The following is a 14,981-nucleotide window of genomic DNA, read 5'->3' as shown; positions in this document are numbered from 1 at the left end:
CCATTTACCACTCTGGGCTTCATCTGTACAATGGGAGGGGTTGGACCGGATAGTCCTTCTAGCTCCATAATTCCCTTTGAAATAAAAATCGGTGATTTTGTGGAGGTAATTGGGGGAAGGGAAGGCGCACTGGGCCTGCTGAGTATACTCCTTTCCTTTTGCATTAGCCTGTGGGTGGTGGGAAGTAAACGTTGGTCCAGAAGTCAGGATCTTAATATCAGCCTGTCTCTGTGGATTTGTGTCTGTGTGTGTCTTTTTGGGAGATCGGGAGTCTCTCCTGGAACCCCTCAAACTTCTCAGCTTCGTTGAAGACTCTCAGACCCACAGGTGGGTGCTGCCAACTCCAGTACAGGTAGTAAATCATCAAATGGAAATTCAAAGCCCAGTCTTCTGGCTCAATAGCACTTGCTGGCTCTTTCCATCAGGACCTTAGCTCAGGGCTTCCCGTTTCTGGTCTACTGCTCTTTTCACTATACTGCCTGCAAAGTGAATAGAAGGAGCCTGAATAGAAACATCCGGTCGTCCACTTAGTCAAAAAGCATTTTATTTGGGGGTATAATAAAAATAGCTAGCATTTTCATAGCACTCTAAGGTTTAATAAGCATCTTAGAAACATCTCATTTTATCCTCATAATAACCCTGTGGAGATAAATACTATTATTTTCCCCATTTTACAGATGAAGAAACTGAGACAGACAGAGGTTTAGTGACTCATCCAGGGTCACACATCTAGTGAGCGTCCTGAGAATGAATTTTAACTCAGGACTTTCTGATTCCAGGTCTAGTGCCCTATCCACCTAGCTGCTTCTACAGTATAGTGTAGAGGGGATTCCTATTCAGGTAGGAGGTGGACTAACTGACCTCTGAGATCCCTTGGTCTCAATTTGGAGATCCTTCCAGCTCCAGTGTTCTGTAATTCTGTAATCCATGCACTGATTCACATGGGTAGGGGTCCAAAGATCTGGGTTCAAATCCCACCCATGGGACCTCAGGCTTTGGTGCCTCAGTTTCCTCATGTGGCCAATGATCATGTGGCCAAGATAGTCTCTATGACCCTTCCAACTCTAAAGTCTCAATGATCCTAAGAAAGGATCCTGTCCTTGGTCTCCCCTTCAGTGACTTAGCACAACTTCCTTTTGTCAGTTAGTCAATCAGACAGTCAATAAACATTTATTCAGCATCTACTGTATGTTGGACACTGTGCTAATAATCACTAGAAATACAAAGAAAGGCAATGAATCCTTCTGCAGCAAGTCAGTGTGTCCGCTTGGTCCGTGCTGCATCTTAGAAATTGCAACACCTGCCACGAGTCAGGTGTGAATGAACCTACCACAGTCCTGAACTTTCCAAATGAGGGAATATTTTCTGTCCCATGTTATAAGATTATAGAATTTAAGCCTGGGGAGGGGAGAGGGAGGGGAGGGTCATCTAATCCAGCCTCTTCACTTTACAAATGAGGACCCTCAAACCCAGAGAAGTGAAGGTGATTTACCAAGGAACAGAGTCAGAATTTGAACTCAGATTTTCTTACTCTGAATCCAAGGCTCTTTCCATCCACTACATTGCTTCTCTAGACCTCCATTTCCTGATCTGTAAAGTGAGGAGAGATGATTGGCAAGGTCCTTTCCAGCTCTAATCACAGGATCATCAGCAAGGAGCTGGAAGGGTCCTTTGAGATCATCTAATCCAGCCACAGCCTATGTCCTTTCTCACTGAGTCTTTCTCTGCCAGTTCCAGAGGTTTCTCCTGCAGCAGTGGAGACATCCAATGACGTCTATGAGATCGAGGGAGGCCGGCAATTAGACTGGAGGCATGCCCACGACTTCTGTGACCTGCGTTTTGCCCAGCTGGCTTTGGAACCCCAAGATGATGCTGTGACTGAGTTACTTCAGGGACAAGTACAGGGTCCCATCTGGGTGGGCCAGAGGACAACCTTGCTACAGAGACCTCAGCAAAGGCGTGAGTGCTATCCATTAGGGGGGTTGTAGGAGAGGATGGGAGTCACAGATACCTTTGGGTCTGGGCCCCTAGCAAAATTAAGGACTGGGACCCAGTCCCATCTGGTAGAACCCCAAGATACACGGGATTTTTTTATTTTTAATTTAATGTCCTTTCAATTAACAAGTATTTATTTTTCCTCTTCCCACTCTTTTCCCTACCCCATCTCTCAAAAAGAAAAACAAAACCTTTATAAAAAGCCATGCCAAAAATGTATGTCTCATTCTGCATCTTGAGTCCACCATCTCTTTCAAGAGGTGGGTAATATAGGTCATCTTTAGTCCTCTGAAATCATAATTGGTCATTACATTGATCAGAGTTAAGGTTTTTTTCCCCTTTATAATTTTGTCACTGTATAAATTGTTCTCCTGGTTCTGCTTACTCCACCCTGTATCAGTTCACGTAAGTCATCCCAGGTCTCTCAGAAACTATCCCTCTAGTCATTTTTTATGACATAGCAGTATTTTGCTATATTTATATACCATAATTTGTTCAGCCACTCTCCACAAGCAACTTTTAATTTCCAGCTCTCTGCCACCACAGAAAGAGCTGCTACTTTTTGTCTTTGTACATGTGACTCCTTTCACCTTTCTTTAATCACTTTGGAATATAAGTATAGCAGTGACTTTGTTTAGTGACTTTGGGGGCATTGTGGACCAATTCACAGCTCCATCAACAGTGAATTAATGTACCTATTTTGCCTCAGCTACTCCAACAAGTGCATAGCATTTGGAGCTACAAGGGACCTCTGAGACCATCTCACTTTATAGATGAGTATATTGAGGCCCAAAGAGGTATGGTGTCCAAGCCACACAGTATGGGGCAGAACTGGGGTCAGAACCCAGGTCCTTCACTTCCAAATGCAGTTGGTTTTTTTCTGCCACACTGCTTTTTCTACCAGAGACCAGTCCCCACTCCCACCCTTTATTCATAAACTGAGGAACGACTCATCCTAGAGGAAACTAAGAGATCTTACAGCGATAGCCCTGTGGGCAGGTTTTTCTGGGAGAGGTGATGGAGGGCTTAATGTTTCAGAATGGATTTCTGGAAGGAAACCTGGACTTAGAGTCCAGAGACCTGTCTTTAAATCCCAGACCTGACAAGCTTCTGGAAAGTCATTATCTGAGCCTCAGTTTCCTCATCTGAAAAATTAGAGGATTGGAACTGATGATCCAACATTGTATGTTCTACAGTCTTGACTTTACAGATATGGAAACTAAGGCACAGTGAAACTAAATTAATTGCTCAAGGTCAAGAAGGAAATAGTAGAACACCCACTAAATGTGCCAATTGAGTGTATACTGAAACATTTTTATGTTCGGAGATGTTTTATGGGATGGAGAACAGCCTGCCTTTATTAAGTGCCTACTATGTGCCCACCACTTTACAAATGTCATCTCATTTTATCTTCACACCTGGGAATTAGATGCTATTATTATCATCATTTTACTGTTGAGGGAATTGAGGCAGACAGAGGTTAAGTGACATACCCAGGGTCACACAGCTCATGAGTATCTGAGGCCACATTTGAACTCAGATCTTTCTGACTCCAGGCCCAGAGTTATATACTGCTGCATCAGTCTTCACACTATAGTCTTGAAGATTTGTACAAGAGTAGCAATGGAATATAATGGACAGGGCACTAGGCAAAGAAACTGGCAACCTTGGGTTCAAGTTCCAGTAGAAAAATCATTTACTTAATAGTCGGGAAACCTGGCTTGGTATCTCAGCACTACGGTAAATTCTTTCCCTTCTCTAAGCCTCAGTTTCCTCATCTGTAATATGAGGGGGTTGGACAAAATGGTTTCTAAGGTCACTTCCAGCTGTGACATCATTCTACGTTCTAAGGTTACTTTCAGTTTTAAATCTTAGAGTCTTCTCTGGCTTCAGTCTCCTCACTTATAAAAGGAGGGCCTTGGACTGGATGACCTTTCATCTTCCAAGGCATCAGACTCCTATTTCACTGTTTTCTGTATGGAACCAATCTCACAGAACCCACCATGCTAAATCTCATTCCTCATCCAGGGAAGTCATTGGGGTCTCCTCTTCTTGTCCTCCCCTCAGGTACATACATGCTGCCCTGCCTGGTGTTTGAGATGCAGACGGCCACAAAATATGCCAGGCTGATGGTGGACTTTCCCATGCTGTCTGCCATCACAGTCTGTACCCATATACAGTGGGACCTAGCCATGGACAAGGTGGGCACCATCTTCTCATATGCTGCCCCAGCCTTCGCCAATGAGCTTCAGCTACGTGGTTACAGTGCCCATGATGGGCTGGTTCACTTGGCCCTTGTTGTCCATGGGCACCATTCCCCCTACCTGCCTGTCTTCTCTGCAGATGGGAGGTGGCACCATGTTTGTGCCACTTGGGAGGAGCGGAGTGGTCAGTGGGCCCTTGTGGCTGATGGCAAGCTGCAGGCAGGGACCCAGAGCCTGTCCCCAGCCCAGTCCTTGGCTCCTGGAGGCATGTTTGTCATTGGGCAAGACCAGGACTCACTGGGTGGTGGTTTCAAGAAAGAAGAGGCTTTCAGAGGCAACATCACAAATCTGTATGTCTGGGCCCAAGGGCTGGGCCGGGAACAGCTGGATATGGCCCGAGTATGTGAGATAACTGAAGATGGACTTCTTTTTGCATGGAATCGCGGGGCCCTGGAGATCGAGCCCACGCTCCAAGAGCTTGTGCTGCCCTTCAAGTGCCCTGGTAAGCCCCTCTGGCAGGCCCTGCTTTTCCATTCAGTTCATTTCCCCAAGTATGTATAAGGGTCATAGGGCTTTGAGCTAATTTGTGTGACCTTCCTTAGTATACAAAAAGGCAGGGGATCAATTTATTAATTAACTAGAGGAATGTATTATGTAATTTGGTTTCCAGATAGTGTTATACTCAAGCTAATACTCAGCTTAGTGATCCAGCCAAAGTCTCTCTGACACATGTGCACATTTGCCCTTCTACCTGCCCCCTCCCCCACCAAGCTCTCCAAAGGGCTAGGTCTTTGGGGGAAACCCATTGACCAGATTCAAGATTGGTCTAGGGTATGAAATGGTACATGGCACAAAAATCACTAAAAATAATGAAAATCTCTCTCTCACTGTGCCTTCATCCCATGTCTGGGATTTTCCTTCTTAATATCAGCCTGCCACTATCATAAGGCTCAAACAAACAGCAATTCTATGGTCATTTGGTTTGTTGTACATAGGGGAAAAAAAGAAAATTTAAAAATCGGGATTTTTTTTTTTACTGGAGCCCTCCACTCAAAACATCTCCTGGTTTCCTCCTATATCTCTTCTCAGCTTCTTCCAGGGTGTGGGAAAGTGGTAAGAGAAAGTGTGTGTGTGTGTGTGTGTGTGTGTGTGTGTGTGTGTGTGTGTGCTGGACCCTAACCCCATATGGACCTTGGAATTTAAATAGGAAGGCAAGAAAGGTTCACTTAGAAAGGTATGTCTCACCATTTTTCCATTATCCATGAGAGCTGACAGTCTTGGACACTCTGGAAAAATGGCAGCTGCAATGTCAGTCCAAGTGCCACAGCTGCCCATTCCATATTGCCAGAATGGCAGGCAGGGAGCCATAGTCTGCCTGGTTATCTCTCCCTGATTTTCTGCATGTAAATCTCTTGGAGGCAGAGGAAGTCAGTGCACATTCTCTGAGGCAGCATTCCCTTTCCTTCAGTGTGAATTTGCCTTTGCAGTCCCCTAAAATGCAATTTGATGGTGTGGTCACTGGGCCTTAGAGTCAGGAGTGCTAGAGTTCAAATCCATCCTCAAACACTTAACCAACTGTGTGACCCTGGGCAAGTCATTTAATTTCTGTCTGCCTCAGTTTCCTCGACTGTAAAGTGAGAATAATAATTTACAGAGTTGTTGTGAGGATCAAATGAGATAATATTTGTGAACAATGCCTGGCACATAATAGGCATTTAAGAAATATTTGTTCCCTTGCCCCACAAAAAAACAGTGAAACAGGAAAGATGAGGGAGTTCTACTTCCCAAAGTACCATCACTTGGGCCCTGGTATAGATAGTAATCTGAAGATAAAAGAGTATAAAACAGGTACCTGTTACACTGTAATGCAAAATGAAACAATAAATGTATAGGACATGAACAAGCCAAATCCTAATTGAGGTCTAAAGAAGAAAAGACCATGTTCTCCAGCCCTAACTTTGTTTTCAGGAAGAGGGAGCAGACTTACTCTACTTGTTCTCAGAGGAGAAGACTTTTAAATTCAATTTAACGAGCATTCAGTGATATTACTGTAGAAGATAACACCATCCTCCCAGCCCCTCAGGCACACAACCTAGGAGTCATCCTGGATTCCTCATTATCTCTCTCACAACCCCCCCCCCCCATCCAAGCTGTTGCCAAGGCCTATCGAGTTTACCTTTGCGACATCTCTTGAATACACCCCTTCTCTCTGACTCTGCCACCAATCTGGTGCAGGCCCTCATGGCCTCACATATGGATTATTGCAATAACCTGCTAGTGAGTCTGCTTACCTCATGTCTCTTCCCACTCTAATCCACCCTACATTCTACCACAAAAGTGATTTTCCTAAAACACAGGTCCAAGCGTGTCACCTCTCCCCCACTCAACAATCTCCTGTGGTACCCTTTTGCCTCCAGGATCAAATACAAAAACCTCCATTTGTCATTCAAAGCCCTTCATAATCTAGCCCCCTTCCCCCTTTCCAGTCTTCTTATATTTTATTCTCTTACCGTGTACTCTTCAATCCAGTGGCACTGGCCTCCTAGATACTACACCATCAATTGTCTTTTGCCTCTTTTTATATCTCCAGAGCTTAGCATGGTGCCAGCACATGGTAGGCCCTCCATAAATGTTTATTGACTGACATTAGGCACTTTGGAGGGTGTTAGGAATATACAAACAAAACCATCCCTGCCCTCAGGGAGCCTACATGATCCAAAGTTTCTCTGCATTTATGACCTTCTGGTTCCAGCTCCCTGATAGGAAATCACTGGTGTCTAAAGAGAGGAACTAGAGCAGAGGGCTTTCATACCCTCAGTGCATTTGTTTGGCTTCTACCCAGTATGAGTTTTCTGATATTGAATGGAAGCAAAGGAATGAATCAGCTATATCTCCAGTGCTTAGCAGAGTGCCTGCTGGCAATTTAATTTTATGTGAGTGACTGACTTGGGGATAGAGCCTTGGGGGACACCCATAGTTAGTGGATACAATATGGACGAAGATCTGGCAAAGGAGACTGAGATAGAGTGGTCAGACAAGTAGGAGGAAAACCATGCGAAAGCCTTCCCCTCTCTCCCCGCTTCTGTCTCTGTCTCTGTCTTTCTATTTCTCTGTCTCTCTCACACATACGAGGAGGAGGAGGAGGAGGAGGAGGAGGAGTGAGAGTGAGAGTGAGAGTGAGAGTGGAGAGTGAGAGTGAGAGTGGCTAGGAAGAGAAGGTAATCAACAATGTCAGATGCTTCAGAGACATCAAGGAGTACTGAGACAAGACCATTAGAATTGGGAAATTTACAAATTATTGGCAGTTTAGGACAGGACAAGCTGAAAGGTCAGAAGCCATAGCAAAGTGTTTAGAAGAGGGGAGGAAGTGAAGGAGCAGGTGTAGATGACTCTTTCAAGTTTAGCTACAAAGAAGAGCAGAAAATATATAGCAAGAAAGCAAGATAGGCTCGAGAGAGGATTCATGCTGTCTTAACAATGGTAAGTTCTCTATCACTGGAAGTGTTTAAGTAGAAGTAGGTAACCACTTTCTGGCGATATTCCAGAAGGGATTCGTACATTGGGTAAAAGGGTTCAGGATGGCTACCTCTGAGCACCCTCCCAATGCTTAGATTGTTACTTTTGCTAGAGTTATGAACTTCTCTTCCTGGTCTCTTCTGCCCGCAGTGCCCATAGAAGAATGCCCAACTTTGGATGCGGGCAGTGGAACACTGGGTTCCGAGCAGTGCCTACGAGCCCTTCCTTTCCTCTGCCATTACAGGCCAGGTAAGCTTTGCTTGCTCTAAGCAGCTTCCTGCTGGGGCTAGAACCAAACCTGTAACCACCACCTGCATGTTTATGCAGTCAGAGCCACTGACTAAGAGAGGGATGGCAAGATGCAGTGGGGCCAGGCATAGGGCTGAGGCCTTTAAAGCCAAGCTTCTGAGATCTTGGAGGCCCCCACTGGGCCCGTCAATAACTTATACACAGGGGCTCTTCCACACAAGGTGCCAAATGGATATTTACGGCATTTTTTGTTCAAATCACTATTTGATTTTGCAAAATTGCAAATTTGGACAAAATGTGCAAATTTTGTAGTGTGATAAAAAGAGCATTGGTTTTAGAATCTCAGTCGGGCTCTATATCCAGTTTCGTAGCTAATTAAACATCTATGTCTTCAAACTTAACCTCTCTGGGCCTCTCTCTTATAGAGGAAATTCATGACATTTAGAGGTTAAAAGGGCTTTAAAGAGAATTTCCCACAAGCCTCTGATTTTATAGATGAGGAAACAGATCCAGAAAAAGTTAATTTAACTGCCCAAGCTAACACAGACAGTATGGAGCAGAGTCAGGATTCAAACTCAGGGCCTCTGACTCCAAAATCACTACTCTGCTACTTGGTTCTCTCATATCATAACCACACTGGCATGCTGAATTAGGCCATCTCCATAGTCCCTTTCAGTTCAGATGGCTGTCTTCTAGTGTTCTATAGCCTAACATTCTGTGTTCTAATATCCCTTCCAGTGGTAACAATGTATGTTCTAAGGTCTTTTCCAGTTTTAAAAAACTCTTTCAGACCTAACATCATGTTCTATGTTCTAGTATTCAAATGTTTTAAAGTCCCTTCAGCTGTAACATTTTATATTCTAATTTTTGGCTCTAAGGTTCCTTCCAGCTCCAGCATGCTGTGATTTGAACAGCCTATGTTCTTTTATTTTTTTTTTTGCCTTTTTTTTTTTGGAGGGCAGTTGGGGTTAAGTGACTCACCCAAAGTCACATGGCTAGTGTGTCAAGTGTCTGAGGTCAAATTTGAACTCAGGTCCTCCTGACTCCAGGGCCGGTGCTCTATTCACTGCGCCACCTAGCTGCCCCACAGCCTATGTTCTAATGAACCATCTAGCTATGTCTCTCTGGGGAGGGAAGAGAGGGGAATAAGTCTCAGAAGTGGCTTAGTTTAAACAAAAGAGAATCTTGTTCTCCTCCCTGAACATGTCCAAAATGCCATGTGCTACATTTGCTTGTTTTCAGAGGTATATTGGAGAATGAAAGAAGTCCAGAAAACAGCAGATGGAGAATTTATCAGCCAGGTCAACACCCTGGCCAACGTTACCTTGGTGAGCCAGGAAAAGCTTGGAGAACCCCAGGGACCCCTCTTGAGGTGTTGAGAATCACAGAACTGTACCAGTTGGGTGGGGAACCTGCAGCCTTGAAGCCACATGTGGCCCTCTAGGCCCTTAAGTGGGGCCCTTTGACTGAATTTAGGCTGTACTTGAGGACCTAGCGGGCCACATCAGGCCTCGAGGCTGCAGGTTCCCCACCCCTGTTAGACTCTGCTATAATAAAACCTCACTAATTCAGACCTCACTAATCAGAATCTTGGTAATTGAGAATTGTCATAATTTGGTTAAGGAAATTAGCAATATTGGCATTTCAAGGGATGACATTTAACTTCCCAAAGATTTCAGCAATGCATGCAGATAATGCTTCTTTTTCAGAGCAAAATATCTGTTTTTAAACTTCAACATTCTTTTTTCAAATTTTGCACTCCAAATTCTCTCCTTCCTCTACTCATTGAAAAGGCAAGCAATGTGACATAAGTTATAAATGTATAGTCATTCAAAACACATTTTCATGTAAGCCATGGTATGAAAGAAAACATAGACCAAAATAACCCTGAGAAAAATAAAGAATTAAGTTGAATTTTTTTAAAAAAATCTGTGTTTTCACTAGGAATGGCATTCACTCCACCAGCAGCCCCTCCCTTAGTAGACAGTTAAAAAAAATTATCACCAGTCAACCAGCTTTCTGGTGATATGACCTTGGGCAAGTCATTTAACCTCCACAAGCTTCAGTTTCTTCATCTGTCTCTGCGCTGTGCTCCATTGACAGGCACATGCTGGGCTTACACAAAAAAACCTCTCCAACTTGGCAGGACCTGCCAAATTTTTCATTCGGTTGCTATAGCATTTGACAACCCAGAATTGACTTTACCGGGCAACGAATGTGCTAATTACAAAAGGGCTTTTATCTGTTTATTACAATAGCATTTGGCAGGGCCCCATAGTTCCCATTCCTATGTGAATTGGAGAGCTGTAAAAGTATTTTATTAGAAATTCATAACAATTGTTCCCACTTGCTCCTGCTTTTTAGCTTAAAAATCATTTTCTTCACAATAACCCTATGAGAAAGATGGCCCAAGAATTATATCTATTTTCTTCCTTTACTATGCAGCTCAGGCACCACCTTCTTCATGAAGCCTTTCCTGGTTTTTTCAACTGCTAGTGCCCTTCCCCTCCAAATTATCTTGTATTTAATTAACTACTTTGTGTGTGTATTTGTATTTATTAACTTTATATAGATGCTGATACATTTTTATACGTCTTTGTTTATATATCCTTATTTATATATCCTGCTTAAATGAAACCTCACTAATTGAGGCCTCACTAATTAGGATGGCATTAATTGGAATTTGCCATAATTCAGACTAGGGCTATATTTTTACATGTCTTTATTTTCACATCCATTGGAATATAAACTATTTTTTGTGAGTTGAGATTGTTTGATTACACTTAGCAACCACAGTGCCTGACCCTTAATGAATGACTCGTTGACTTGTTTACAGATTAGGAAATTGAAGGTCAAGGAGTTGAAATGATTTACTGAAAATGTCTCACAACTAATGAGAGGCAGAGTTACAATTCAAAACCTGGTGTCCTGCCTCTAAGTTCAGGTTTCTTTCTGCTAAACCTGCCAAGGTCAGGCTGAAGGGTGCCAGGCCCCAGCTGAATGCAAGTAAGGACATACATACACTCAGCATGATGGGAGAAGAAAGTTTCCTTTATTTAAAAAATTTTAATACACATATTTTATTTCATTAAGTATTTCCCAATTATATTTTTTGAGCTTTTAACATTTAGTTTAAAAAATTTTTAGTTCTGGGGGCAGCTAGGTGGCGCAGTGAGTAGAGCACCGGCCCTGGAGTCTGGAGGACCTGTGTTCGGATCCGGCCTCGGACACTTCACACACACACACACACACACACACACACACACACACACACACACAAACTAGCCGTGTGACCTTGGGCAAGTCACTCAACCCCAATTGCCCTACCCTTCCCCCTCCAAAAAGCAAAAAAAAATGTTTTAGTTCCAAACTCTCTCTTTCTCACCCCTTTCTCACTCCTTGAGAAAACAAGCAATGTATTGATTTATACCTGTGAAATCATGCAAAACATATTTTCATATTAGCCATGTAGTAAAAGAAAACACACACACACACACACACACACACAAAGGAAGTGAAAAAAGTCTATTTCAATCTGCACTCAGAGGTGTCAGTTCCCTCTCTGCAGGCGGATGGTATTTTTCATCATGGGTCCTCTGGAATTGTCCTACTTGCCACTGTAAATTAAAAACAAAAATCCTCATATGAGAAAACATTAGAAGCTTTCCTCCCCTCCCTACACCCCCCCAAAAAAAAACAGAAATAAGGATATCTTTGCATTTCATTATTATTTGGCATTGTTCTACAATTATAGTGGCATCACTACACAGCAATAACAAAAACAATTGGATCATTGTTTGGATCAGAGTAGCTAAGAGACTTCCTCCCCCTCCCCCACAATGTAACCAAAGAGAAATGCCTTACTCTCTGACTCCTCAACATAGTCCCTATGCCCTGATCTGCAGAGGGAAGGGCAAAGGGAGATTCAGCTTCTCTCCTCACAGCTTTTCAGAGATGGCTTTCGAGGAGACCCTGGGTCCCTGAGTATGCCTGAGGCTACCAGCTTCTTGGGGGTCCTGGAACAGGCCCTGGCAGCACAGGACACCCCCCTACAGTCAGCTGACCTGCTTGCTGTGGTGAGCTTCCTGAAGAGGGTCCTTGCTGTTGAGGTCAGAGGTCAAGACCCCTCTGGGCAGCAGGAACATCTTAGCCAGAACTTCTTGGCAGTGGTCGGCCTTCTCTTGGAGAAGCAAACTGAAACCCAGTGGATGGAGATTAAAGAGGTAAATCTCATGGCTTGGGAGGGAGGGGTCCAGCTGCCCTTGTGCCTATCCATTGGCCACAGAAACCTCTAAGAAGGTCTTGGGCAGACAGAATCAAGCCTCAGTTTCCACATTTGTTAAAACAAGACAACAATTCCTACCTGCAGAGTTTTAAGGAAAGTTATTTGTACAATGCAAAATACAATAGAGAGGTTTGTTATTAGTGCCCTGTCCGTCTCACAGAACCAACTGCTTTAAGATTCAAGGTGAGGTACATGTGCTTTGTAAACAGTAAAGCACTATACAAATGTAAGGTGTTATATTTGAGATAAAAATTCTAATACCTTGGTCTCAGCCTAGCATACTATTTATATTAAATCATAGTCATGAAATTTTATAGCTGAAAGAAATCCTAGAACACAGAAATGGGGAAAGGTATCTCTAATGCAACTGAACCCAAATCTGTTAAAGCACCTATTACTTGCCAGGCACCATACCCCACCATGGGAGTAGAAAGATGAAAACTACACAGCTCTTGTCCTCAGGGAGTTCACAATCTAAAAAGCAGGATAAGATGAGGACATGTTAATCATACGACCTTATGGAGTATTATGGAAAGAGCCTGGTATTTGAGAAGGTCAGGATTCAGATCCTGGTTTTGATACAATCATCTGGGTGACCCTCCCCTTTTGCCTAGGGGCAGGTAGGTGGTCCAGCAGCTAGGGCTCTGGGCCTAGCGTCAGAAAGATCCTGAGTTCAAATCCAGCCTCAGATACTCAGCTGCATGACACTGAGCAAGTCAACCTTTCTAGATCTCAGTTCCCTCAGTTATAAAATGGAGATAATAATGGTACCTACCTTCCAGGATTGTTGTGAGGATCCAACGAAATAATATTTGTAAAGACCCTACAGCACAATTCCTAGAAGGTGCTTAATAAGTACATATTCCTTCCCTCCCTCTCTGGGCCTTAGGTTTCTTATCAGTAAAATGAGGAGGTTGGGCTAGAATCAGGGGGGAACCTGCAGCCTCGAGGCCACACGTGACCCTCTAAGTCCTCAAGTGCTGCCTTCAGAAGGAATCCAAACTTTGGATTCAATCATTTAGATTCATTTGGATTCAGTCAAAGGACCTCACCGGAGGACCTAGAAGTCCTCAAGGCTGCAGGTTCCCCACCCCTCACTAGATGAACTTTAAGGACTTTTGGGATTCTAGGATTCTTTGTCCTGTGTTCTAAAGTTCTATGTTCAAAAGTATGTTCTAACCCTAACATTTTACATTCTAGCGCTTTGTGTTATCAGGCCCTTTCCAGCCCTCATGGTCAATGTTTACCTCTTTTAGCTCTGATATTCTCTGTGTGTTCTAACATTCCATGCTTTGAGATCTCTTCTACCTTCACTCTTTGTCCTAATGTTCTGTGGTCTCAACTTTACAATTCTGTGCCATTATTTATTATTCTTATGTTGTTATTTATAATAATATTATTATATTGTTTTATTATATTATTGTTTTCACTGTATTATATTTTATTATAATATATTATATTTTTTCTAATGTGTGTATATAATATTAATGTACTAAAATAATATAATAATGTTATTATTAATATTCTGTGTTCTAAGTGTGTTAAAGTTTCAGCTTTAACATTCTCCAAGTCTATAAAATACATGCATTCCATACCATGGGATCACATTTGGTCATATGACTTAGAATTGTTCCATAGAACAAGTCTCATATATTTCCTATTGCTCCAACTAGAGCCATAGGTTCCAAAAGTGGGCAATACCACCCCTGGGGGGAGCTGGAATGATGGGAGGTGGTAGGAGCTGTGGGAGGCAAATGGGAGATGTTGAATAAAAATAAGGGGGCAGTGGAAGTAAAGAAGAGAAGAACAATTTGAAAAACCATTCATACTATTTTTTATTAGTTTCAACTATTGTGTAACAGAGTTAAAGTCATAGTGACTACCTTATCTTCCAAATAAACATACAAAATGCAAATTATTACCAATCAGTGGTGAAGTCAGCCAAAAGGTCTTTACGAACAAGTGTTGGCAGATGAGTACATCCAAATTGTCAGGAAGCCCAGCACGGATCGGCAGGAATATGCAATGACTTGTTATCAGTATGACACTATATACCATATTGCATCATCAAATTTCAATGCAGGAAAAACCCCACAAATTTACAATAAATTATTAAATTTAAGATGTATCCATTTTTTAAAAATATTTTTTTATTTTTTTTGAAATGATGCCCATTTTAAAAAGGCATTAAAGGTTAAAGAAAGATTTTTTTTTTTCTTTTAAAAGCAATTGGGGTTAAGTAACTTGATCAAGGTTACATGGCCAGGTGTTTCTGGGTGGGTGCTAAGTGCCTGAGCCGGGATTCAATCCCAGGTTATCCCAACTCTGGGGCCAGTGCTCTTACTCGCTGTGCTACCTGGCCTCCCCAAATGTAATTTTTTTTTTTTTGCTTTTTGGAGGGCAGTTGGGGTTAAGTGATTTGCCCAAGGTCGCACGGCTAGCTTTTGTGTTAAGTATCTGAGGCCATATTTGAACTCAGGTCCTCCTGACTCCAATGCCAGTGCTGTATTCACTGAGCCACCTAGCTGCCCCATAAATAAAGATTTTGACAGGGGTGAGCACTGAGTATTTTTTTAAAGGGGGTAGTAAAAAAAAAATAAATGAATAGATAAATAAATGAATGAATGGATAGATAGATAGATAAAAGTAGGCTAAATAAGTTTGGGAACCTCTGAACTAGACTATAAAGTACTTGAATATGGGGATTGTGTCTTTATGTTTTTCAAAGTACT

The 14,981-nt window shown here is 42.7% G+C and overlaps 1 protein-coding gene across 1 annotated transcript in view; it reads left to right on the top strand.

Moving 5' to 3' along the window:
- ADGRD2 (adhesion G protein-coupled receptor D2) overlaps positions 1-14,981 on the top strand; it is a 57,605-nt gene that overhangs the window by 19,993 nt on the left and 22,631 nt on the right. Inside the window, exons 4-7 of the mRNA XM_069082805.1 lie at positions 1,732-1,959; positions 4,063-4,701; positions 5,299-5,312; positions 11,870-12,187. Of these exons, the coding sequence (XP_068938906.1) occupies positions 1,732-1,959; positions 4,063-4,701; positions 5,299-5,312; positions 11,870-12,187 (1,199 nt within the window). The remainder of the gene's footprint in view (positions 1-1,731; positions 1,960-4,062; positions 4,702-5,298; positions 5,313-11,869; positions 12,188-14,981) is intronic.

Source organism: Petaurus breviceps, unplaced genomic scaffold (genome assembly GCF_028583685.1).
Source record: "Petaurus breviceps papuanus isolate PSGF00001 unplaced genomic scaffold, PetGlider_PUasm1.0 171, whole genome shotgun sequence".
Taxonomy (NCBI): Eukaryota; Metazoa; Chordata; class Mammalia; order Diprotodontia; family Petauridae; genus Petaurus; species Petaurus breviceps.
The sequence above is the reverse complement of the archived record's forward strand: the minus strand, read 5'-3'. Positions and strand labels throughout refer to the sequence as shown.